At 40.7% G+C, this 25,270-nt stretch overlaps 1 protein-coding gene across 1 annotated transcript in view; it reads right to left on the bottom strand.

The window, feature by feature from the left end:
* The window catches only part of neto1l (neuropilin (NRP) and tolloid (TLL)-like 1, like), a gene marked incomplete at both ends in the record, with an annotated part of 58,546 nt that extends 37,359 nt beyond the window's left edge, over positions 1-21,187 (bottom strand). Inside the window, 4 exons of the mRNA XM_079234586.1 lie at positions 19,303-19,551; positions 19,923-20,057; positions 20,165-20,221; positions 21,160-21,187. Of these exons, the coding sequence (XP_079090712.1) occupies positions 19,303-19,551; positions 19,923-20,057; positions 20,165-20,221; positions 21,160-21,187 (469 nt within the window). The remainder of the gene's footprint in view (positions 1-19,302; positions 19,552-19,922; positions 20,058-20,164; positions 20,222-21,159) is intronic.
* Between the last annotated feature and the right edge of the window lie 4,083 nt (positions 21,188-25,270).

Here is a 25,270-nt window from a genome sequence, read left to right as displayed (position 1 = left end):
TCCAACCTCATGTATAGGAGTGATGTTGCTTTCCCCTCCAAATAATACTCAAAGCTTTAAGGAAGGATCAAGCCTACTTGGCAGTGGGACACTCGCCTGCCACCAGCACAATCAGAAGGCAACAGGAAGCTAGCCAAGCACTAGCTCTCAGCACTAGCCGTAGGGGTATAAGCAGCAGGAAAGCAGTACTGCAACATAGCTTTTGCTACATGCCTGCCAGATTTGAGCATGAATAAATAAACACAGCAAGATCTGTCCAATTTTCCCTCAGCCCAGGGCCTTAAACCAGAATACTTCTGACATCTGCTATGATCATTCATTATCCTTTCCTCACATGCATTATTTCATAAGTGCCAAGTTAAAAATAGTTTGATCTATCTTTGACGGGTTCCAACGAATAAGGGAAATAAAGCCCACTTGTGCTTGACACAGCACATAGTGCCAGATGAGGAGATTACTGCTTGTTAAGCTGTTCCAACTGTGGTTCCCCCAATCAAATTACTCAACAGTCAAGGTCAGAGTTCACTTGTTAGAAAACAAGGGAGCCTTCTGGGGAGAATAAGGACGCCGAAAACATAATTTACTGCACAACCAATGGTCAAGTTTAAAAGAAACTTTTTAACAGAGAGTTTTATCCATGTGGAATGGTTCAGGAGTCACAAATTTTTGCTGTGTGCATTGTGTTTGTGACTTCATTAAAATCTTACTTACGCTGCATTAGGGAGCTTTCTTGCATTAACTGCAATTTGTAAAGTACTGCGTTCAATATTCATTATGAAGCTCCATTTCCTCCACTGCTTATTTCTCCAAAAGGCAGTCTAATGTCCAAAAAGTAGGGGTGTGTACTCCTGCAGCCCAACCAGCTCCTTAGCGAGAAACATGCCTCTGTGCCATCTATTTATTTATCCAACAGAGATATACACTTTCCATATGTTTGTCAAAAATCATGGGGCTGCTTTAGTTGAGCATAACAAACAAATGTCACAGTAGTGCTCAGCAACATGTTGCTGAACAAAGCTACTCCTGAATCTGTTTGTGCTTTGCAAGAACATGTCAATCAATCACCGACTCACATCCTTGTGGGATATCTTCCAGGACTACTGAGACATTCAGTACAGTACGTGTCGAGCCACTGAGTACAACTTATATCCTTCAATAGGCACCAATTATTTTATAGTTCCATTAAATGGAGAAATAAAACTTCAGATTTAAAACAATGTCAGGAATTTCCATTACAACCATGGTCATTGATTGTTAAGTTAATTATTCAGTAAAAATGTCAAACTTTCTCTTCCGACAACTCAAAAGTGGAGATTTTCTGCTATCATCGTAAACTGAATATCTTTAGACTTTAGACTGTTGGTCGGACAAAACAAGGGGATTGAAGATGTCTCCTTAATTAAAGTCTAGAACATTTTGTACACACGATTCAGCATTTTTCTGCCGTTTCACAGAGTTAGCAATTATTTGCTTTATAAATAACACATAGATTAATCAATGATGAAAAATATTTGTCAGTTGCAACTCTTATTTAGGAAATAATCAGCACAAAACTGTCGTGATTCGTAGGAAATCATTTTCCTCAGTGCTCTGAATTTTAGTTTGGCAATGAAGCAGCAAAAACAAAGACAAAGTGCAGCAGCTTTGTGAATCATCCAGTTGTAGACCGCATCAACCAAGGGTGAGTGGTAAGCTAGTGAGACGCCCTTGGTGCTAAGAGGCGGAGGCAGGCTACAACCTGTCCATTGCAAAATGGCAGGAATAACAGGCTGACACACAAAGACCGGGCGAGAAAAATTGGTCTTGGCTGTCGAGAAAGTGAGACAAGGAGATAGACAGAGACACAGAGGGGTTTTTTTGGGAGTAGAATGAGAATAAGGAAACAGCAGATGGTGGAGAAATGGCAGCGGCTGGAGAAAAGGAAGGAAGTGAAAGAATACACGTCGTTAAACAGTAGCGAGAAATGTGAGAAGCAAGTGATGGGGAATGGGCAAAAAAGAAGCTGATAGAGAGACAGAGAGAGATGGGGGAAAAAGACAAATGTGAAGGACTGCAAACTGTCTCAATTCAAGTGGGAGAGACAGGTGATTAGTAGTGATGTAATGACTTGAGGTGAGCGTGTGTGTGTGCCTGCATGTGACTGCTGATGAAGGATGGACATCGAGCTCGAAAGGGAGAAAGGCAAAGGGAGAGAGAAAGGCCACCAGCCAAGTGGTCTAGTAGCATCCTGGGAGAAACAGCATCTGTCTCAGCAACATAGAAAGGAGCAATCAATAACTATACAGTTAAAATGTGTGTGCATGCGTATGTGTGTCACTGGCGCATTGGCCTTTGTGCCTACACTGCATCTACTGCTGTAACTTGATAGAAATATAAGGAATGAGAATGATATGTGAATGTTTGCATGAGCATGTTTGGCTGGACCACTATTGAAATGTTTGAGGTCGATAGAAAAACAAAAACAAATCTGCTAATAGTATTATTCGTAATGCAATATTCTACAATATGAAACCATTGTAATACATATCCCATCATTGTTTAATTTTTTTTAATCAAATACATAGTAGTGCGACATTCTAGAGTTGAAAAATTAACTAGTCAGGGCTCTCTGGTAGGCACACTATATATTGGTGACACTCTTTAAAAATGGCATTTCTATTATTTATTCGACAATATACTCCGATACCAATATTTCTCCAATAAGCAAACAACAGTCGATCTATTGATAGCTGTAGACTTAAATGCTTCAACAACAACTGGATGGATTGCAATGCAATTTTGCACAGATATTCACAGTCCCCAGCAGATGAATCCTACTGATTTTGGCTTTTGACTTTTCCTCTGACTCCTCTAAGTGGGTGACTGTGTGTCTCTTAGTCAAATATCTAGACCATTGAATGCATTGCCTTGACATTTGGTACAGCTATTCATGGTCTATGAATATCTTCATTGGGAGGCATACATGACATGCCTATAGTTTGACTATGTTGTTTTGTAAACCCGTTTAGGAAATAATTTAAATTGATTAGGGCATTTCACATTGCTTCTCACTAAGATGGCAGTTTCCTGCTCGACTTTGGCCAACATGGCCAATATGTCCCCTTTATCTCATGTAAACTCTCCTTCCACAGTATTTCAGCCATAAATAGGAACAACAAGGGAGGCTTTAATCTCACGGCACAGCAGCATAATACCAAATCCATTTTCTATATGGTGCACAGTCCTAACTACAAAGCTCCATTTAAGAGTGGCAGCATATGGCATACGATGATATGTAACTATGCAATTCAAAGTGAAGCATGTAAATATATGTTTCTGGGATGAGTGGAGAAAGCAAAGTGCTATTCACATAATGGATTTTCATCCCTTACATAGGCTTACTGTGCACAGTGTCAATATATATATATATATATACGCTGCAATATATATATATATATATATATATATATTGTATTATATAAATATACTTTCATTTATCACTGCCAGGGAAGTATGCAAACAGTACTCTACATCCAAGTGGACAGTCTCACACGCACAACACACATAGTTCCATGATGGATTAAAGTGTGTCCACATCTATCAAAGAGATGAATATACTGTATACACACTGCATGTATTTCTTTATGTAACCTTTGAAGTCTAATATAAAATAGGGAGAATCACTCTGATCTCCCCGAGAGAATAACCCTGTGTGTCAGGGGGAATTAGGACCCCTGAATGAGAAATCAAATTACACAGCATTTCCTTTCATCCTCTCTTGAATCGATAGCATGTCATAAAGTATGTTGGAGCAGGCCTCGCAGTATTCCAGCATAATTTACCGACAAGGATGACTGCTTCTTCATTCTTCCACACAGTTTCAAATAGAGAGGAGCTTCTTACGACATCTTTGAGCTAACTCCCTGAAATTTCAGGTTTTATCACAGTCAAATTGACACGCTGGAATTAGACCTTCATCAGAGTATTTGTCCTTCCAGTGCAAACATTTCCGTCATCTAATTTAGTCAATTTAGGCTTTCCCCTGCCTGGGTGTTTGATGGATGTCCAGAGTAGTTGGCAGTGGAGTGGAGACTGCGCTTTGATGTTCAGGCCCAGACTGTTAAGAGTATTCAGGTTGACTTTGATAAACCCCATTAGTGTGTCGCTACCTCTCCCTCTCTCACTCTCTCTTTCTCTCACACATTGACAAACTATGAGCCTCAGAAGGAATGGGTGTGAGGGCAGGAATACAAGGTTGCTCTGGCACCGCATAAAAACCTGAGTAAGAGAGTCAAGAAGTGGATGACGAAGAAGATAAATAACCGGCATTTGCTGACAGAAAGGGGATGCAAATTGATTGCGATGACTGAAAAGGCACAGGGTTTTGTTATCAAAGATTTACATATGCAATTTCAGACTTTAGTCACCATAAAAGATTGAGAGATGTGTATCTCCACATCACTGGAGACAGCTGGTTCTTTGAAACATGAGCTGGATCATAAAAGAATGAGTGATTCGTCAAGAAGTGTGGCGGAGGTCGTACTCTACATGCACGGCAACGCAACGCTCCATTCGCCACTATCTAAATTGAAAAGAGTATTTATACCAACTTAGGGATCAGAAGTTAATGGAAGTAGTCATGCATCAATTGAGTTACATAAAAATGTCCGTTGGAAACGGGTGAGATAACTACATCCTTTTAAAAGATTTTTAATTTTCTCAAATTGGCTTTTTGTGTCTGATCGAGGGAGTGTGTGAGTATGTGTGAGTGCGGGTGAGGGTTGAAGGCACATTACTGTGAGAGTTGTAATCAGACATCAGAAGGGGTTTTAACGGGGAAATGTGCTCAAAGAGGAGGTAGGATCAAATAAAGATCTCACTCCAACGTAATGAAACGCTGCTCTCGGTGAGCCGCTAATCACATTTCTGGCCAAGTTGCAGCACAGATTGCTCAAAGCAAAACAAAAAAAATGGTGCAATGACAGAGGTGGGAAAGTGATTAAGATGGCGTTTGCACTGTTCCTCCATTACTAAACATGTAATGAAACCTTTGGCACAAAACACAGGCTCATTGGTGGACTTACACTGCCCTCATGTAAACTCTTTTCACTCACTCTGTATCTAATGCCTCGCTTATAATCCCCTCTGTTAGTTTATAGGAGGGAAATACTATTATCGCTGTTGCTTCACACATCTGAACCCCGGGCAAACTTGCCTCTAGCTGATGAAATCCCTCTCACATTTAATGAAATGAAAAACCCCAATCCCAATCAGGATTGCACCAAGAACACCCCAAAGAGATTTATAGTTCTGTTGACAAAACACAAGCTGTGCCAAAAACAATTAACACTACGTTCACTGTCAATGTCTTTTTTTACTAAAGTAAAGCAGCAGAGGCTTATTTAATCTCAACACTCTAACAACTAAACTGCCAACTCAACATTAGGCATCATTGCTGTGGATCAGATCATAACACCATTTCAACTGCGCTTCCTGCTGAACAGGGGAACACTGTTTGGCCACTTATGGATTTACCCTTCAAATAAAACTTTATAAGGGGCACATGGAAAATTCAAGTGTTATCTGGATGGTAGGTGTAAACTTACTTCTGTACATACGGCATCGAACACTGGAGGTATGAGCGATCACGCAAGGACGCAGTTGCTGTCAAGTCTGTTCGCTCCGAGATCAGATCTAGCTTCTATTGGGATCTCGTTAGTTTGGCCACGTGCCGAGGGGCCTGGGTCGCATTGAGTTTGGACCTCAGTGAGGTGTGGACAGCATGTGGGCACAATCCAGACAATATAGGAAACGTAGGTCTCGCGTCTTCTTCCCTCCACACAGGAGTTCCTTTCCCGAGGGAGAACAAAGGAAAGAGATGAAGAAAACTAAAAGGTTGGAGCTTCTCCTGATTTTTTTTGCTTCAAAATATAATGAACATGTCTTTATCTTCAAAATTAGCGGAGCTTAGTTCGTGGTCTTTCTTCAACAAAACAAGTCCACTTACTGTATACTGCGCATTGAAGTGTCAAGTGTGGACTCACAAGTGAGTCCCGATCTGGTGCGTCCGATCAGAAAAGTCGCAAGTATAACCACAGCCATAGACTCAAAGGCGTGGGAGCGACAACCAATTATGCTTGTTGTGATATTCTTGGGAAATGGAAGCACAGCTGTTTTTTTTTACGCCGACTCAACTCTGTAAAAGCACTTTAAACACGAGTAGAAATATCCTGTGGTTGCTGCTTCCCAATTCAATATGACAGAGCATCACCAAGCTACAATCCCTGTAAACACAGGAAATGTACTACTTCAGAGCAACCAATCAGAGCTGAGTATATAGAGCTAGTGCCACCAGCAAATTCATATTTAAGCCGTGCCAAAGCTATGCTCTCCACACACTCCATTTAAGCATTTTCCCTCAGCTCTTTCTCACACAATCTAAGTGTCCACAAAGCCAGACAGAGCACGATAAAATCAATGACTCTGACTTCCCTCCTGATCAGTCTATCTTTCCTATAAACTACAAACACACAATGAGAATTCTTTTTAGGTGGATTTAAACCGAATCCCACCACCATCTCCTACCTGCACTTTTCTTTATTTCTCTATCTGATTAGTGACGCTGGGATTCGTTTTCAGGTCTTCTTGCCTTGCTCTTTGCTGTGTTGAAAATACAAGCCTTGGCAGTGGAGATTAGTTCATAGATGTGTGATTACAAACATATCCTCCATGCTTGTGGTCGTTTTAGATGAAACTATGTGTGTAACATTTTGCTCCACAGCAAACATCAAAGATATATGAAATGATAAGTGAAGTTAATTTGGCACAAAGACACAGTATTGTCTACTCAAACAGAAGGTAAAGTTGGCAGACTTTTAAAATACAAAGAAATAAAGAGTTGCCCAGAGGGCGGCAGAATTCTCATTCAAGTCCAACAGATTGAACCTAATCTTTTTCGAATTTAAGAAAAAGAAAATGATGTCCTTGTGGCACACGGCTACCTAGGGAAGGTGGTGATTTCAATCTCACTTGAATTCTATATTCTGCCAAAAGAGCTCCGAAAGGATTATGCCTTGAATTTTTAAGATTGCTGTACATGACAAGAGTGGTTATGAATAAGTATTTGCAAGGAAACAGACCTTATTTTTTCTTCCTTACAAACATGACCATTTTTACAGCCACCATATACAGTACAACATCACCTCTACAAACAAACCGGAGTACCAAATAAAAAGTATTTTTTTTATCCGAGGGCTCAGATCTAGCTGCTCAGCGGAGGTCCACTTTGTGAGCTTGTAGATTAGGAGAAGCATACAGATATGAGTAGTTTCCCGCAAATATATTCTTTGCACATAAGGACACACATATAGAGCAGGCCTGTATTTTGCATGTGCATGACTGCGTAAAATGTATGTGACAAGTTAGCAGTTTAAAAAAATTAAGTGAACTCAATTGTTTATATTTACACAAACAGGCTCAGCATGAGTGATCATTGCAAGATGTTGAATCTGCAGATTTTCCAGAAAACCGATTCAGACTCAGCTATTATTGAGTGTCAGCCAAGAATACGTCTGTCCTTTGCAATATTACAATCTTATAAAAGCTGTGGTACTATAAACCTGACTATCCAGAATTATAACCAAATAAATATCACATAAATGTGCTGAATGGATGAATATGGCTGAAGGATTTCCAAAAACTATTTGAACAGATCTGCTATTTCATTATATAAAATGAATAGTGCATGCATGAAAGATACAGTCAGTATGTGTATAACATTTTAATCTTAGAGATATAAAGCATCTTTCACAGAAAAACAGTTTTCTAGTGTTGTGTTTTTCAGCCACAACGATCAAAGCATACAGAGAATAAGATGCAATAAGCAGCTTCAAGGCTGTTTATAAGGAGGGTGCAGAAATGTGTGTCTGTGGATCACGAGGAGTCGTTTGTATGCATGTTAGGCACAGAGGCTTATTAGTGGCCACAAGGTAAAAGCCAATTGGCATCCTTTTACAGACATTGGCGAGAAAAGCCAGTGTCAGCTCAATGAATATTCAGATAGAAGCAGAGCCTTGAGGGGACATGGAGCAGTCCCAATCTTTTATCAGACTGGCGAGGACACAGTGTGGCCATAACCTATTCACAGCAATCCAAATCTCTCTTATATCGCTGGATTCTTCTTTCCTTTCTTCTTTCTTTGTTTCTTTGCATCGCTCATATACTGTGTATAGTACCTACATGCAGCAGTATACTCTTTCTCCACATCAGGCTTCCTCGAGCTGTACATTTTCCAGCGTAGGGGAATAATGAAAGCCAGCAACGGTGGGTGGCCATGTGCGTCGTATTGTATAGGGGTGCTGTGATTAATCGAGCTTGCCGAATGGAAAATGAAAAGCCAGCAAGGCCATGCTGTTCAGCAGGCTGTTAGTGTTTGTTTGAGAGAGAAGAGAGAGATGAACACACATGATCGACTTCCTGACCTTTCCAGGTCCTTGCACTCAGCAATCTACCAGAATGACTTCAGACGTCCAATGGCAGACGATGGTCTTAATTGACTTGCTGGGTTCCATTGGTGTACACAGTCAGTGGTGTGAGAAGGAAATACAAATGTTCTCTCGCACCCTCTTGCACCTCAATTATCACAGATGGATGATCAATTTAAGCTTTGAGAAGGATGAACAGACAAAATGTGCGAGAGAAGCTGATACCAACCTCGCTAACACCTCGCTAAGAACGTGTTTATGTTTGTGGCGCTGTCATCCTAAGAGCTCTTTCAGTTCTCGAGACTCGATGTTTCCGAGCCAAGCAAACGCTTGACACCTTCAGCGAAGTGAAAACAACTGCAAAGAAACTTGCACAATCTGTTTCACATCCCCAGGAATCTAAATGTCACATGCACAAGGACCACAAACAGTCAACATTCAAATTGAACCTGGTCTTTCCTGTAGGAGCTGTTAAGCTCACGTAATGGATCCTCTGGGTGCAATAGCGATCCTTCAAATGGACGGGTGGCAAACTGGGGGGAAGCAGTAGAACCAAGCAGGTCTTTCTGTGGAAAATGTAGCCTTGGTCTGCTTCACAATTCTGTCATTATGGTTATGAACGAGCAGGCATCAATTAAACCTCCTCTGCACACCCTGCATTGATACAAACTCTTCTGTTCAGCCCTGTACACATATTTTGTTCCATTATTATTACAGTGATTATGTCTTCCATGGTTGAACCTAGGGAACCCTAGAATAAATGAAATATGATGTACTCAGATGAGCTGGAGAATTACAGTCAGTTTTTAAACCATAAACCACCATGTCAAGGTTTTTCTATAAGCCTATCCAATGCTAATGATATGCATTAACCCTCCACCACAGTCCCAACAGTATATGACCCACGCTGCACTTTCAATTGATGAAATCAACTCATTTTATTATCATTTCCTATATATATTGTTGTGGGCATCTGTTTGAATCTACAAATGTTTTATTATTCTGAAATGTTTTGAGGATTACTCAAATTCCACATTTCATAATCCCATCATGGTTTTACCCTCCTTAGTTGTTGAACGTTGACATAATTCTCATACCGGCTATACAAAAGCTTGCCATTACCTATTAGATTACCTTGATGCCAAATGTGATTTAGCTCCCTTCGGAATCAGACATTTGCTCTGAGATGATAAGCTGGGAATGCAAAATCCAATCTACTGCCAAAAAGGATATCAGAAAATGGTGGAGAAACATGTAGGTAAAGAAAACAGACCATTATTCAAAGGCAGTTATTAGACTGTTTCTCCTAGTATGTTAATACAGGAACTCCCTAAGGAAGCATTCTGATAAGATGAAGATGAAAACAAATGCAAAACTCGTCAAGCGTGGAAAGCAATCTGCTCTGCAACATCCTTTGGAAATCAGAGGTACACATCAGGAGCGATGAGCAAACAAAACATTCACCTTCCAAAAATGAAAAGACCTTTTCAATCAACTGTTAAGAGAATAATTCTCCAAGACGTTTGAGGCCTTAATGTGTTCCGAGATAAAACACACAGTTCAATCTCACTGCTGCCTAATACAGCATAATGGAGAGAGTCAGGCTCTCAGCATGACAGACAAGGATCCACCAAGGCGATAGGCTAATGAAACAAAGAGCCCTAGGCAAGCTGTTTTGCCTTCAGAGGAAAGGAGCGAGGGGAAAACACACTTAGAACAATCCAGCTAATTTCCAATGCAGTACTCAGAGCAAATACCATATGGATCATGTGTACAATATAGCAAACACGGTGTGAATACACAATAGGTCGCTCTATTGTCGACGTAGCATAGGAAGGACAATGGGGTTTGAATAGGAAGGCAGCCAAGATTGTGTTACAGATTGGAGAGATGTATGGTGTCGACAAACACGCTCACACACACACATGTTCCAGCATACTGTAGGTACACAAGGGTATTGATACGTATGGTGTGTGCAGTCAGTCGATACACACACAACCCCTTCACTCCAATCCCCAAACCAGGCCACAAACAAAAGTACACCCCCACACCCAGCATGGTTTACATTGGTGCAGTCTTCCAGCTACAACAGAGCAGCGCCCTGACCCCCACAGCATCTGTAACTGAACAGCAGGCCTGTGTAACGAACTGCCACAGAGAATGGAAGCAGGAGACAGGCTGAGCCGCTGATTGATCTGCAGGGTAATTGGCTGGGAGCGGCTGAAACAGCCAAAGGACGTAAATATCAGCCGTCCTGTTGGATAGTGAGTTTAGTTCCACGGGGCGATAAACTCTGACTGGTCGTCCCCTGAGCGAAGGCTCATAGTCTGATAAGCTGGTGAACATTTTGTGCCGGGACTTCTCTGCTGAGCAGGATAGATCAAGGTGTGATGTCAGTGGAAGAAAAGGAGAGGAGTCACACAAGGCAGAAAGAGAAAAAAAAGGTGCAGGCAGACCAGAAAGGGATGAAGCGAAATTCATCCAGGCGTGTTCGTCAAGTGTGTGGTTTTAGAAACGTGTTCATGTACTGTCAAGATGCACATGTACATGAGGTACAATAGCTTTGTACGCCAAAGTCCAATGCAATGACATTTGAATTGTATGATTTAGCGATTCGATTTTACAGTTTTAAATGCTAGTGAGAACGCCTTAATTGCGGGTTGATGCTTAAAGGATAATTCCAGTTACTTACAACTGAAAAGATTGGTTTTGTCAAAGTCTGATCCATCTTTTTAATAGCTCTTTATTACCGAACATTTTCAGTTCAACGTTATTATTGCAGATAGAAATCATGGCCAAAGCTATACAAAACCAGGTTGTAAAAAACTGGAACTCTGCTTTACTGCGGATATTGCGGGTTGCATGGCTGAATTTCCTGGAGCACCACAGAGAGCATGTTAAACATGTAAGCCAATGTGAGTGAATGGGACATCTTGTTTCACATGGATCTGGTGCATGTCAGGGAGACGGGCAAGGAGAGAAGAAAAGAGGTAGTGTTCGTTGAAAAAAGAGAGACAGAGAGATGAGTTTGAAGAGCGAGGGTGAGACCGTCCTCTCCCACAGCTGCAAGAGGTGTGCCTGCAATGCTAACTGACTCCATCCATCTCCTTTTGCTAAAACAGAGACAGTGTCGAGGGGTTGGTGTCTTCAGCAATCGTCATTCTTCCTCACTCACATTGGAGCACAGGAGATTCTTGAGGAAATGAGATTGATGTGACAGCCGGAACTCAAAAACACAAAGCTATGAGGTCTTCCACGGGAAAACCAAAAGAGATAGCCTGTTCTCCAAACACAGGTCTGTCTAGACCGCTATCAACCTTTTTTTGTTTTTTAAAATGAAATGAGTCATCTGAAGAATAAACAGACACCTGCATCATTTCTTCAGTTTATTGCGTTACACATGAGGAGTATACTTGCGCTGTGAGTAATGTACACCTACACAGAAAAGACAGACCCATAACAATCAGAAAAAACAGTTGGCCGCGCAGAAGCATCAGGAAGAAAACTCTCAGAGAATGTGTTTGAACTACAGGGAACACTGATACAAGTAAGCATTAGGGCAACATATTGGGATGTTTTTTTTGTTGATTTATGAGTGACTACATCAAGCAGGTGATTCAGGCAAACACACACTCGTCACTGAGTTCTTGGGGAAAAAAACAGAAGAAAATGCACCACAAGAGATTTCTCTCATGAATTTCATCTACTTCTGAGCACCTTTGTGAGTCTGAATCCCGACCAGTGTTGGGCCATGGAAAATGAAATTTTACTCTCAGTGCCTTAGGTGCTATAGCAGTGTGGGACAACGGCTTTATTGGATTTAGGTTGAGAGATATCCCAGTAGAAAGTGTGAAATCACATGCTCAATTTTCACTATGAGACATATATTTGCACATCTGTACAAGTCATGTTTCTGCAGCTGCATGATTTGTTTCTCACTTAAAACATATTAAGAGCAGGTAGTTTAGAAGAAATGTTTTTCTTTTGTGAAAATCAGAAGAAAAAAACAGTCACAGCCCAGCAATTACCAAGGTCTCGATCAAATTGTATACGTTTGACTTCTTTTGCTCATTGACAGATAAAACATCTGCATATTTAGAATAGACACTCTAACTCTCATCATCTCCTTGGCCACACTGCAGTGTATGTTTTGGCCAAATTCCCTAAAGATACTTTCGTCTCATCTTGCATTGGATGGAGAGCATTTTCAACTACAGTAGATGATAACTATCATGAATTATTATATGCCTACTGCCAATCTGTTGAATGTCAGGGTCTTTGGGGACTTCATTCTGGAAGTTCAGTGGATGCAATTGAACAAAAAATTGACTCAAACATTTAAATGTCGGGTGTTGCCATTGGGAAATGACTTTGGAGGCAGATGTGAAACTGCGAAGTTGCTGAACTTTATGTTCTTCCTCGCCAATGGTGCTGCTGAAGTCCGTTCCTTCCATGAGCGAAGAGTCAATCTCTACGGTTCAATTTTCCATTTTCAGCTCATCTAGGTTCAATCTCAAGTCCCTGCCTCCTGTGTGATAGGCCCATAAATCCTATTTCAGCAATAATCTTAAATATAATTTGTCTCATTTCATTTCAAAATGATTCTCAGTCCAGTTAGAGCTTGGTTGGGGCAATAAGAGGCTTAGATCAATCAGTGCCATCTTGATCAGAAATAAATTAGTCATGGCCGGAATTCTTGAAAGAAGAAAACATACAGTGTCAGTGCTACTGAAGGTGCCTCATGTGTTATGCGGCTGAATGGGATGCTGATCCGCTTTCATTTCTTTCCATGTGGGAAAAAATAGGACGATTTATTTTCATTTTGTTTTGTTTTTATTTCACTATAGTGAATATGAGTTTGTGTTTGGCACACACTAGCATAATATTTACATATAAACTATAAATGTTTGAGTAAAAATCCAAGGAATTTTATCAAGCATTTTCTACAGTCGACACCTAATATATACATATATATATATATGTATATATATGTGTATATATATATATATATATATATATATATATATATATATATATATATATATATATATATATATGTACACACATATATATATATATATATATATATATATATATATATATATATATATACATACATATATATATATATATAAATGTAATACCCAGAACTACACAAATTCAAATACATTCTTTCTTGAAACGGCTCCTTGAATTCTTTATGTTTCATCATTAAATGTATTGACACACAAAAGCTAAAAACCTAATGGGCCACATGCGGCAGCCTTTTCTTGCCCCACAACATCTTCAATAAAGGAACAGTATCACTAGTCCTTGGGTCAAGGAAATGCCAGTGTCCAATGTGCAGCATTTTTCTCACCACCAGGTCTTGGCTCTGCACACAGCCAGTGATCAGAGTGCAGAGGCAAGAAGGGAAGAGTTTGCAGCTTTTATTTGCACTGGCTTTGGCTTAAGGTGCTGAAACAACACTTAATCTCCCAGCCCACAGGGTTCTAAGGTCACGGCGCCCAAGGACGACCCAAAAAGCAGAATGCTGCTCAAATCCCCCAACAGAATTGCACACAGAAATAAACACACACCATGCTTCCTCCACTCTGTAATGTCCCTTGCTGAACATGCTGTTTTCAACTATTCTACGTGAAATATTATAGCATGTGTGAGAACATAGTGCTGCCGGTCCCAGTGATACACAGTGTCTCTGTCGCCGACCTCCAGAGATGATACGAATCAAAGGGAAACGTCATGTGTGCTATGAAGCTTGTTACTGTACTGTTACTGAGAGACAGCTTAATTTGACTCATTATGCTTTGGTTCTGTTTGCACATAGACAGTGGCTCAATATCACACGTACACCCTTAATTTGCCACTATGGCAGACAGGCAGACAGGATGAAACTATAAAAAATAGAAATCAGTTTTATTTTACAAATTCCAACACATCCTTGGCCTGGGGCTTCCAGCCATTTCCTCCACAACTCGTCTCGTGGGTCGCTTGCTTCTTCGATGCCAGGCTTCCCTCACTTAGTTGATTGAGCTGCCTTTTATATGTGTACTTATGGAGCAGCAGAACACGATGACTCCTGAGATATACTTACAGTAGACTCCGCTTGATGCTTCAAAGTGCCATTAGGATATCGTGTCATGGTTAAATGTACTGCATCGGTACGTTTTTGAAAGAGTCACTAATGGCGCATCAATACGCACTTAAAGGACATTTTTAAAAATGCCTATTCACTTTTGTGCCAAGAGCAAGATGAGAAGCTTGATACATTTTCCATGTCTGGATGGTACTAATTAACAACCAGTGAGCTTAGCTTAAAGTTAAGACTGAAAATATAACACAGCAAGTCTGGCTATGATCCCATTTATTACACCTGGTGTTAATATGTGATTTGTATCTGGATATTGACATCCAATCAGTGTTGGGGGTAACGAGTTACAAAGTAACGGATTACAGTAACGATATTACTAAAATAGGTAACAAAGTAAAGTAATGCATTACACTCAAAATATTGGTAACTACACTACTTTACTAGACCTCAGGAACCCGCTTTCCTGCGTTACCCAAGACATTTCTACCAGTCCGAAAAGTTCTCTTTTAGTGGCGCGCAAGTCACACGACACTTCCTGCATGAACAATAGCAACAAGCTGCTAGCTAACGCTGCTGCTGCTACTGCCCGCGACCCCTCTGCCCAAGTCGGGTGTCGAGCCTGGTCCCGCTACCTTCGGTGGTTTTCGGGGAGCTAGCGGAAGTTAACGGAGAGCTAGCGGAAGTTAGCGGGGAAGTGACGGAGCGCTAGCAGGAGCCCCAGCCGGCTACAGCGGGGAGCTAGCGGGGACTCTGACCGAAGGTAGTAGCGGCTCGTAACCCGACGTTTATGGTAGATTGTTCATGCAGGAAGTGTCGTGTGACTCGCGCGATTGTTATTGGAAATTATATTAATTAATAATAAATTAATATTCAAAATTGAAAATAAAGTGATGAAAGGGCCATGATGTTTGTCCATGTATCTTTGCAGTTAATTTGGACCTGCTGGATTTGCTTAAAAAAATGGAAAGTAAAGTAACTAGTAGTGAAGTTACTTTTCAAATGCAGTAACTAGTAAAGTAATCTAGCTACAATTTTCAGAAGTAACTAGCAACGTGCAACTAGTTACTTTTTCTGAGTAACTACCCCAACACTGCATCCGATCCACAGGATTTTACATTTACACCTGTATTATTGAGCGCTCTGATTATCGTATTCTTCCTGTACTGTGATCAGATCTCAATATGCTAGTTTTAGTTAAGCAGGGCTTGCAGACATGTCAATAAATATGCCACAAACCAGTGTCAACGGAAGCAATGAAGAAGCGTCACTGTTTTTGAGAGGGAACATTTTCTACCTACTGCTACTATCGTATCTTTTTGCCAGGCTTGCTTGAGCCACCCGGAAGAGGATAAGTTGGGTGAGCTTTCACTTTGCTGGAGGGGTTTTCCTCTCAAAATAGAGGTCCCACTGTATGGATTGGATTTATACCTGGCTTAACTTTAAGGCTTAACCTGATCCAGATGTGTGGATTTACAGCTTGTATTAGCATGCGTTTGTCCTAATCCTGATCAAATATCCAGAATGCACGCTAATGCAAGGTGTTCATGGGTTGCAAATATTGCTACTTAACACATTATGCCTTGTTTGTTTAAGCCGCACTAAATCGGTGTGTAAAAATGTTGTTTATTCTTAGTTTGTTGTACAAATCAAACAAAGGTTTTAGAGTTTTAGATTGATCACGTATTTTGTTCATTTGAAAGAGCCAGGCTTGCGGTTTCCGGTCTTTAACCTAAGATAAACCAATTTGCAGCTGGCACGAGCTATACAGAAACCTCAAAGACATGTAGTGATATTGATTTTCTCATCTAACTCCCAGCAAAGCATATTTTCAAAATTGTTAAATTGTTCTTTTGAGTTATTTTTTAAAATATGATTCCCTTGAGAGCCCACATGTCTCTGGTGGACAGAGGTATTTCCTCACTTGTAATACCCTCATTTACTCAGGTAACAAACCACAAGGTAAGGGAGTTTTTGTAAATATTTTAAGTAAATATGAGATAATTGTATTATTTTCAAATATATATATATTAAAATGGTGACACAAACAAGCTACCATATAAAAAGAAGACTGCTGTAAAAGTGATGTGACACAAGAAAAGACCAAGCATGAGGCATCTGGGTGAAATTTGTTCATTTAGTGACTGTTTTGAGTGCATCTTTAGAGCGATGTAACCACCAGCATCTCTGACTTCCTCTGAAGCCTAAAATAAACTCAATACGTAGCATCTGCAGACTAAGTGGTTCACTGAAGTACCTCCACATTTAATATGACTCTGGATATTACGAGATCCTCGTCACTGCTTGTTCATCCTCTGGCTTCTGTACTAACCACATTAGTCATCAGGAGCACCAGGCTCTGAGAGGACAGCAGGTGGAGGAGAGGCGAGAGAGTTGTTATCTCTCCGCTCCTAAAATGACGGAGGAAAGAGAGTAAGAGGAGCTGATTCATGTCACCTTTGTTGTCTCTTTTTTCTCTTCCATTCATCAGAGGAGGGCTGTGTGAATTAGCATGGTTTACAGAGCAGCTGCAGATGTAAGACACTATTCAAGTATTTGAGTATCAAGTCAAGTGAATTCAGGACTTTTATCTTCTTTAATTATGTAAATCATATGCCACAGATATTTCCTATCAAGTCGAGAGGCAGGTTTTTTTCTTTCCTCTCAGCAAATTTTCAATGAGACTCCCAAGAGAAGCAGGCAGAGGAAACAATACTTCAACTGCACATTACAGAAAATGTAGTCTGGGTGCTTTATCTATGACTATCACGGAACGAAAATAACAAATTATCTTTCATCAGTTTAGAAGTATTTTTTCTAGTGACGTTTCTTGCAAGAGGCCTCCTGTGCTTACATTTGTATTGAAGACATCCATTAGGGAAGCCAGTTTTACAGGTTATCTCTTGTATAATCTACTGTATATGTCAACGCAAAAATACAGTTATATCAAATGTTAAAAAAGTAGTTCAACGTCTTGAAAAATATGCGTATTTGCTTCTGGCCAAAGATAAGATGAACATGCAGATGTTAATGGTGAATTTGAAGCTAAAACACCTGCAGCTGGTTAGCTAGCTAGATAACGCACGCCCCGTTATACACAACAGTGCATTTCTAGCCGATGTCTGTGCAGCTGATAAATGGGCTCTTTAGGGGGAATCAAGATACTGCACTAGAGGTCACATGATGCAAAGGGAACGTGAAGGGAAGAGCTGTTTCCAGTCGTTGTGCTAAGCTAAGCTAACTGGCTGCTGTCAGTAGCTTAATTTTCACTGTACAGATCAGGCGACAACATCTGGTTCTGAAAAGTGAAGCCAATGCGGAAGTGCCTTAAACTTGGGGGCGACTACCCTGGTTGTAAAAATATATCTGATTGTATAGAAGTCTATAAAAAAAATATCCCTACTTCTGACTGGATTTATTACCTTAGTAAACATTGTGAACATGGGTTTATGGTCCCGATTGCTAGTTTCAAGTCCTCTTCAATTCAGCAGGGTGTCCTTTTTGTAAATTATGGTCCCATTTGGAGTAAAATCGACCATAAAGCAGGGTATGCTTTGAAGGTCGCTACCGCTACCACAGTTGCATACGTTGTCTCTACATCACACCTTTGTGCACATTTAGTAATTTATTTTCACTGGTTGCAAGAAAACAAGATAGCGATGGCCAAAATTCAAGATGGTGACAGCCAAATGATTGTATCCACTTCAGTCTATGGTACAGACATGTGTGTGACTCAATCATCTCATCGAACTCTTCGTAAAAGAGTGAATATGCGTGTTTCCCAAAATGTTGAACTATTTATTTTATAGCCTATAGTTGCGCTAAAATGCCATCCATCCAATAATATTGTTGTCTTGTAAATGTTTAGATACTCAACTAGCCTTGTTGCTAAAGAGCTCCAAGTAGCATTACACATAAATAATATGTGTCATATTATTTGTGTGTCACACACATTTATGTGTCACACACACACACACACGCACACACACACAGCCTCTAGAGATAAATATATAGTCCCTTTTCATTGCTTTAGCTTTCTTTTCTATAGACTGTCATTAGTAGCATGTTTTTCAGGTGAAAGATTGACGTACTGCATAAGCGTTCATGACACACTGAAATTTCTGATGGAAAGATACCACATAAGGTAAAGTGGAGGTGGAGACAAATTGGCATATACCATTCGTGCTTCCTGGCACTGTGCTTTCAATCCCTTTCAAACACACTACAAACGTTGACAGTGGTTTTAGTCCCAGTCGAATGGAGGTGAAGGGAAATGTAATCAAGGTTATGCTTCTTGTCATCAACCCTCACACTTCTTCAGAAATGGGATCCTAATCGAAGATGAGACACATTAAGAAAGCCAAGGTTTTTACACACAACCGTAAGTGCCACGATTGTGTCTACGCTCTCTCTGCCTCCTCCGTCTCTGTCAACTGAGGAGTGGTGCTGCTAAACTGAAACAAAATCTGAGCTGCTTCACATCAGTCCAGATAGAGAGAAAGAGAATAAATAACAGCCTTGCCAGTCACAAGACTGTCCCAGCCAATGACAGTATATTACCAATGGAAATACTGAGTGTGTGCAGACAGACAATCAATAAAACTGCAAGAGGCTCCCACAAGGGCGAGTTTCCAGGATGATGTTTGTTATTCATTTGGAGCCTTGCTGTTAGGGACCCAACACCTGGACGTGCTCACAAAGAAAGAAATGAATTGACAAGAGCAGTAAGACAAAACAGCAACAAAAACATACCTGGAGTGAAGTTGTAACTTGCTGAAAATCCCACCGCTTCCAGCTCACCATCCGTAACAAATTTTATCCACAGATATCGTCCGCTACTCCTGATATCAGGCGGGCTGTGCTGACCGCAGTACCGTCCGAGTATCGGGGAGAAGCCAAACGGTCCATCTCGAACCTCGATGTTGTCAAATTTACATTCCCAAGAGGACTCGATTGAATAGTTCTCCTCAAAGTGTAGATCAATACACTGCCTTGGCGGCGCTGGAAGACAATACAAATAATTACCACCTAGAACACCGGAGGGAGTGAAATATTAGTCATGCTTCCATTGATGAAGGTTCCACTTGTTTTATTATCAGCCACCCACACACTCAATACCTCAAATCCTGGATGTTAGTACATTTATCTCGAAAACACCAGATCTGTGATAAATAATGGCCTCCACATTCACTTTGGTGAATTTATTAACTTGATTATCAGCAATGAACAATCAAATACGCCCTCCTAATGTAAAAGAAAATACCAGCCTGTCTAACAAACAAACAAATCGCAGCACTCTAAGGATAAACCTAGGAATTCTTTAGCTTTGTAAAATAGCTGAATCACATTGCTTTTTTAAAGACAATACTAACCTTCAAGGATGTAAACACACTCTGTGTCTGGGGGGTATTTGTTTGGGTAATTGGGAGAAGTGAAGAGCCCTCCTTCTGCTTCTTTCACCCACGTTCCACATTGACCCGCGGGCTTCACTCCAGAGTTGTTCTTCACTAAAGATACATGCAGCAAAGAAAATAGAAAAAAAAGTAAAAGATTAAAGCTTTGAAGAGAGGATTTTTAGGGAGTCAAGGCACGTGGCTGTGGTAATGGGGATTACCTGATGTATCCTTCCTTGTTGCTCCAGACAACCCAAGTATGAGAAGACTTGCAACAACTGTAGAACAGAAAGATGTTAGTACATTTTGACTGAAGGCTGTGACATGCACTTATAGGGTTTCACTGTAATTTTCTTTATTTTGTGCACAGCTTGAATTCAGCTGAGGGAGGGTTGAGTCAGCAACGACCACATTTCAAGATGAAATGTACTTGTACTGCACATCTGCAATATGCAAATTAAACCTGGGCCCGACTGTGACCTTAAATAATCCCCAAACAGCACACAATACCGGAAAAATAATTCAATAACAGGCCATTATTGGCATATTATCAACTATGATCAAACATGAAAAAAATGAAACCTTTATAATGCTAATAGACTCCAATTAGCTCATTGAACCTAATCTGAATGAGTCACTTAGTCTTTGTCAGCCAAGAACAATAATTAAAAAAAGAAACAATGGATTCTAATTGCTAATATTTTGATAACAATGATAAAACAATTACTCAAATTTGACCAAAAAGACTTAAAAAATGACCAGAAAAACAAAACAATTACCAACATTTAGAAAAAGCAAAACAAATGTAATCATTAAAGATATGTATAACAACTTGACAAGAAATAACTATTTAAAAAAAATTACCAAAACATGACTTACAATTCCTAAAAAATGCCCCCCCCCTCCACACACACACACACACACACACACACACACACACACACACACACACACACACACACACACACACACACACACACACACACACAACTTACAGAGTGACCTTCAACATTGAGTTTACAGGTTGCTGATTGCAGTTTGTCTGTATCACCTCATGTTATTCGATGTTTTCACGTCATGCGCCTATTTTTAGTTGAATCTGTTGCTTTGATACTCGCCGATTAAAGGATAAGTACACTTCTCTTTCGTTAGGGCGCAGGCATGCAGTAGGAGCTTTGAGCAAGTGTGCCTCAGCTGATGAAAACGGATGTCTTACCGTGATGGAAGCTGTGCCCATGTACCATGTCTGTTCCTTTCACAAACGGCTTCAGACTCAACTAATTCCATTTAGATTCAGGAATACTTGAAGAGAAAAAAAAGACTGAGATGAGAGTTTCGGAAAATTCACTCCGAGAAACCGCTCATATCATGCAATTTTTCGGTAAAACAAAAAAAAAAGCAAATCTACTCCTTAATTAAAATCTTCAGAGGACAGGAAATATCATTGCAGATGAACTAATCACCAGTTTCATATAAAACCAAAAACAGTTCTAAACACTCGGCCGATTTCCATCCAAGCGTTTCTAATACCCGTTGGTGCTTTTGATGCACTGAAAGGATTAATAGTCCCGTCATCAGCCCTCCTCTAATCGCTCCACCTTTGCAATCTTCTTTGGGAAAATATCAGGGACAGCGTTTTGTCCTCTTTGGTCCCTTTATCAGGAGAGGAGATCCTTCAGGGGCATGCACAGCCACGCAGCACTCATCTCTTCAGCGGTTTCTTTACTCCTTTGCGGTGCGTAAAATCCATTGGAAAACACCGGGTAGGCAACACAAATATGATTAAGTGGATTTTTGTTTGAGTTTCATTCGTCGCTTCTGCTCCAAAAGCTGTCAGTGTTGTTCAGAGTGCATCCCTGCGCCTTGGCTCCTGTCAACTGGAGAGTCTCCGCAGCCAGCAGGAGTTAATGTATGATCTCCCTCCTCCTTCCGTTCATTCAACACTACAGCCGTCCAATGCGCCACAGTCCCCACGTACTTCTGAGGCACGCATTGAAAACTTCTCCAGGACACGACTTCATCCGCGCGTGCACACACACACACACACACACACACACACACACACACACACACACACACGCGCACACACACACGCGCACACACACTGCGCCGCGCGCGCGTGAACACACACACACACAAGCACAAGCAAGAGAGTAGAGAACGGAGCGCGTGTGTGTGTGTATGAGTGTGTGCTTGAACAATATAAGCACGCGCTGCAGAATACATTTTAGTTCGTGGAGAGGTTTGCAGAGAAAGAGATACGAAATGGAATAAACAAGCACAAAGACATGAATGTCAGAGAGCGAGTTCCATCAGCGTGATCAAACATGGAAAAGGCTGCAGAGTTATATTGAAAAAAGGTGTTGCTAATGTTGTTAGTTTTAACTAAGCCACAAAGCACGTCTTTCATCCTGCATTTGCCAGAGCTTTGTTTCTGGTTAAAACCCATAATTATGTCTTTGTTGCATTTCGGATGTACCTTTAAATGAAGGCAAAGTGCCATGCACTTCAAGGTTATCATCGTTGACAATTGTCCTTCCCTCTTCATGTTTCCAATTTAGAAAAGGTAAAGTGAAGAAAGCATTTATTTTTCTACGGAAAAAAAGGGACAAAGACCCATTACTTTCCTGAAGTGTGAGCATCAGGATGTATGTATTATGTAGCCGTTCTCACACCTGATGACAAAGCTGATCAGAGGGTGCCCAGGGACAAGTCAGGGGCTCGGCTCCCAAAATAGTCTTGGCACCCAGCAGACAATATCCATCTTCAGATACTCCTGCTGCAGAGGCAATCTTGGACTCAGTTTCCTGTGTGTGTGTGTGTGTGTGTGTGTGTGTGTGTGTGTGTGTGTGTGTGTGTGTGTGTGTGTGTGTGTGTGTGTGTGCTGATGGTACTGGTCAGCGTACGCTGGACAATTTGGATATACTCTACTATTAATGGACCACCCTCCTCCAATGACGTTCTCTCTGTTCTGTCTCTCTCCTCCTCTGTGGGTTTTGTCTAAACCCCACTTGATTTCTTAAATAAAGACGCACTATTGTCTCTAAAGTCCTCCTCTTAATTACATCCTGTCCCAAAGATTGGCCCGTTATCACTACTCTTAAAGTGCTTGGTTTTACAGGTAATGCAGACTTTAGAGGGGCCACGGTGACTTCCAGAATACGTGTGGGAGTGGGAAATCTCAATAGTCTTTTCAACTAATAGGCTCCTGCTAATCTGTTATTCAGAGTGATTTAATGGACTTGGGATTTAGACCCCCCAACACAAGAACTAAAGATTAGCCAGTTGCTTTCTTTCTACTGTACAATCAACTCCCATAGAGCTCGACGCCCATAGCCGACTCACACTGGTTTCTCCCAAATTCCACGTACACGACAGAGCTGAAAAGAATTTAAAATGTCAATTTCTCTGCAAAGCCTATTATAGATCTCACCGTCTGAGGGGACTTCCATAATATCTGTGCCAAAATAAAATGCAGTGCCCAAAGCGTGTTATTGATTAACAGTGGTGCTGTGATGTCCGACAACTTCATGAGCACAACACCACACGTTTCTGATGGGTAAACTCTGAGATAAAACAGCAGCGCTATATGGGAATTATTCAAATGAGGCTTATCGGGCCCACTGTATGCAACAGTAGCCCTGGTGAATTTAACAGCAGCCTCCGGTTTAGCTCTCCGCCATGTCTGTTTGACTGAGTGGCACCAAGGCAGTGGAAGCATCTCAAAAAAATGAATTCAGTCAATAGCATCCTCAAAGTTTGCCATTTTTAATAAAAGAAGTCAATCATTTGGCTGGAGATATCCATCGTGCGGTTCAAGCCTTACCTATATTTCTAATTGTAATCAGTTTGGAGACATCATTTAGAGCAGTTTAGATGAGACATCCATGCAGGTCGGGAACCATTTACAGCACACACCACTACATGGTCAGGTAAACACATTAATACATGACACATGCACTACCACTGTTTGCTGTTATATTTTCATTAAATCTCATGATCTCATCGTCAAGCTTTAATTATATAAACACAGTTACCGCAGCTTTTTCCCCCAAACATCAAGCCTTATAAGCTTCACTTAACCATGCAAAAGAGCAGTTGCTCTTTTATATTATCCTCTCGCATGTACAAAACAGCAAGTACATCGTGGTTGCATCCTGTTCATTTGGCTCAGACCTGATGAGCAAATTGGGCATTCACCTCCTACTTTTTGTCATTCTAATGATACTGCCGGTTTCTTTTCGTCTGTCTAATAGGGGACCACGCTAAAGCAGATAGACACTTAAGCTAATGCCTCCTGCCCGGTGGGACTCAAATTAACCTTATTAGTAATGCATTGAGCAGTTTGTTGGCCTAAAAAAAAACACCATTTATTTGTCATTCAAGGCGCCTTGTAGTTCATTAAGCAGGACCCAGTTAGAAGAAAAGGTTATACCATCAACGGTTAAATTTCCAGTTGCTCTTTATGCTACACTTCGCCATCCGGGTCGCTGGTGATAGACTGCTTTATCCCGGCCCTATAGATATAAAATAGAACAAATAGTTAATTATCAAAATATGTTTTCTGTTGAATGACTCATTTATTTGACTATTAATTTCAGCTCTAAACAGAAGTATTAAGGAGACATATGCAAATAATAAAACATACAACTTGTAATATACATTTGAACAAAAAGTGCAATTGGTGCTTCTTTTTCTCTCCTCTTACAGACACATTGACTTTACTAAGCTCAAACTGTCCATATGTGTTATCGAACATATTTACAGATGCAGGCAACATTTGCCTTCAGTGGAGAAGTTTAAATAAATACGGGGACACGACGCACAACACATGTAACCTCTCAACAGAATACTTACTAATGTATGCATTTCTGGTTTGAATGCACGGAAAAACCATGGACACTTGTGACATTTATAAGTCGCCCAGTGTTGCCAATGCTCCTGACTAAAATACATTTTTGCAAAATAAACAAAAATGTTGGTACTAGCATAGACTTTCTTTTGAGGAATTCAAAGTGCTTGATACTAATTTCACTTTGAACTGCTCCACATTCATCTCTCTCATGCCTCCTCAATGCTGCAACTCATCTGTCAATCACTGTGGCTTTATCCATCTAGCAATTAATCTCAGCCCAAGAGGGGCAGCTGCACTGTCTATGAACCTAAACGTCTGCTGAATTGCTACGCACGGTCTGCAGATTTCTGCTCTAGCTATAGTATGGCGAGTAGCGATATGAGAGGGCATTTTTTAAGCCCTGTTCAGCAGATCCTTTGTCCTCGTGTTTCCGTTGCATGTCTTTCACTTGGTCCTCCTATTGGGAAAACAG

This window comes from Taurulus bubalis (genome assembly GCF_910589615.1).
Source record: "Taurulus bubalis genome assembly, chromosome: 18".
Classification (NCBI taxonomy): Eukaryota; Metazoa; Chordata; class Actinopteri; order Perciformes; family Cottidae; genus Taurulus; species Taurulus bubalis.
The sequence above is the reverse complement of the archived record's forward strand: the minus strand, read 5'-3'. Positions and strand labels throughout refer to the sequence as shown.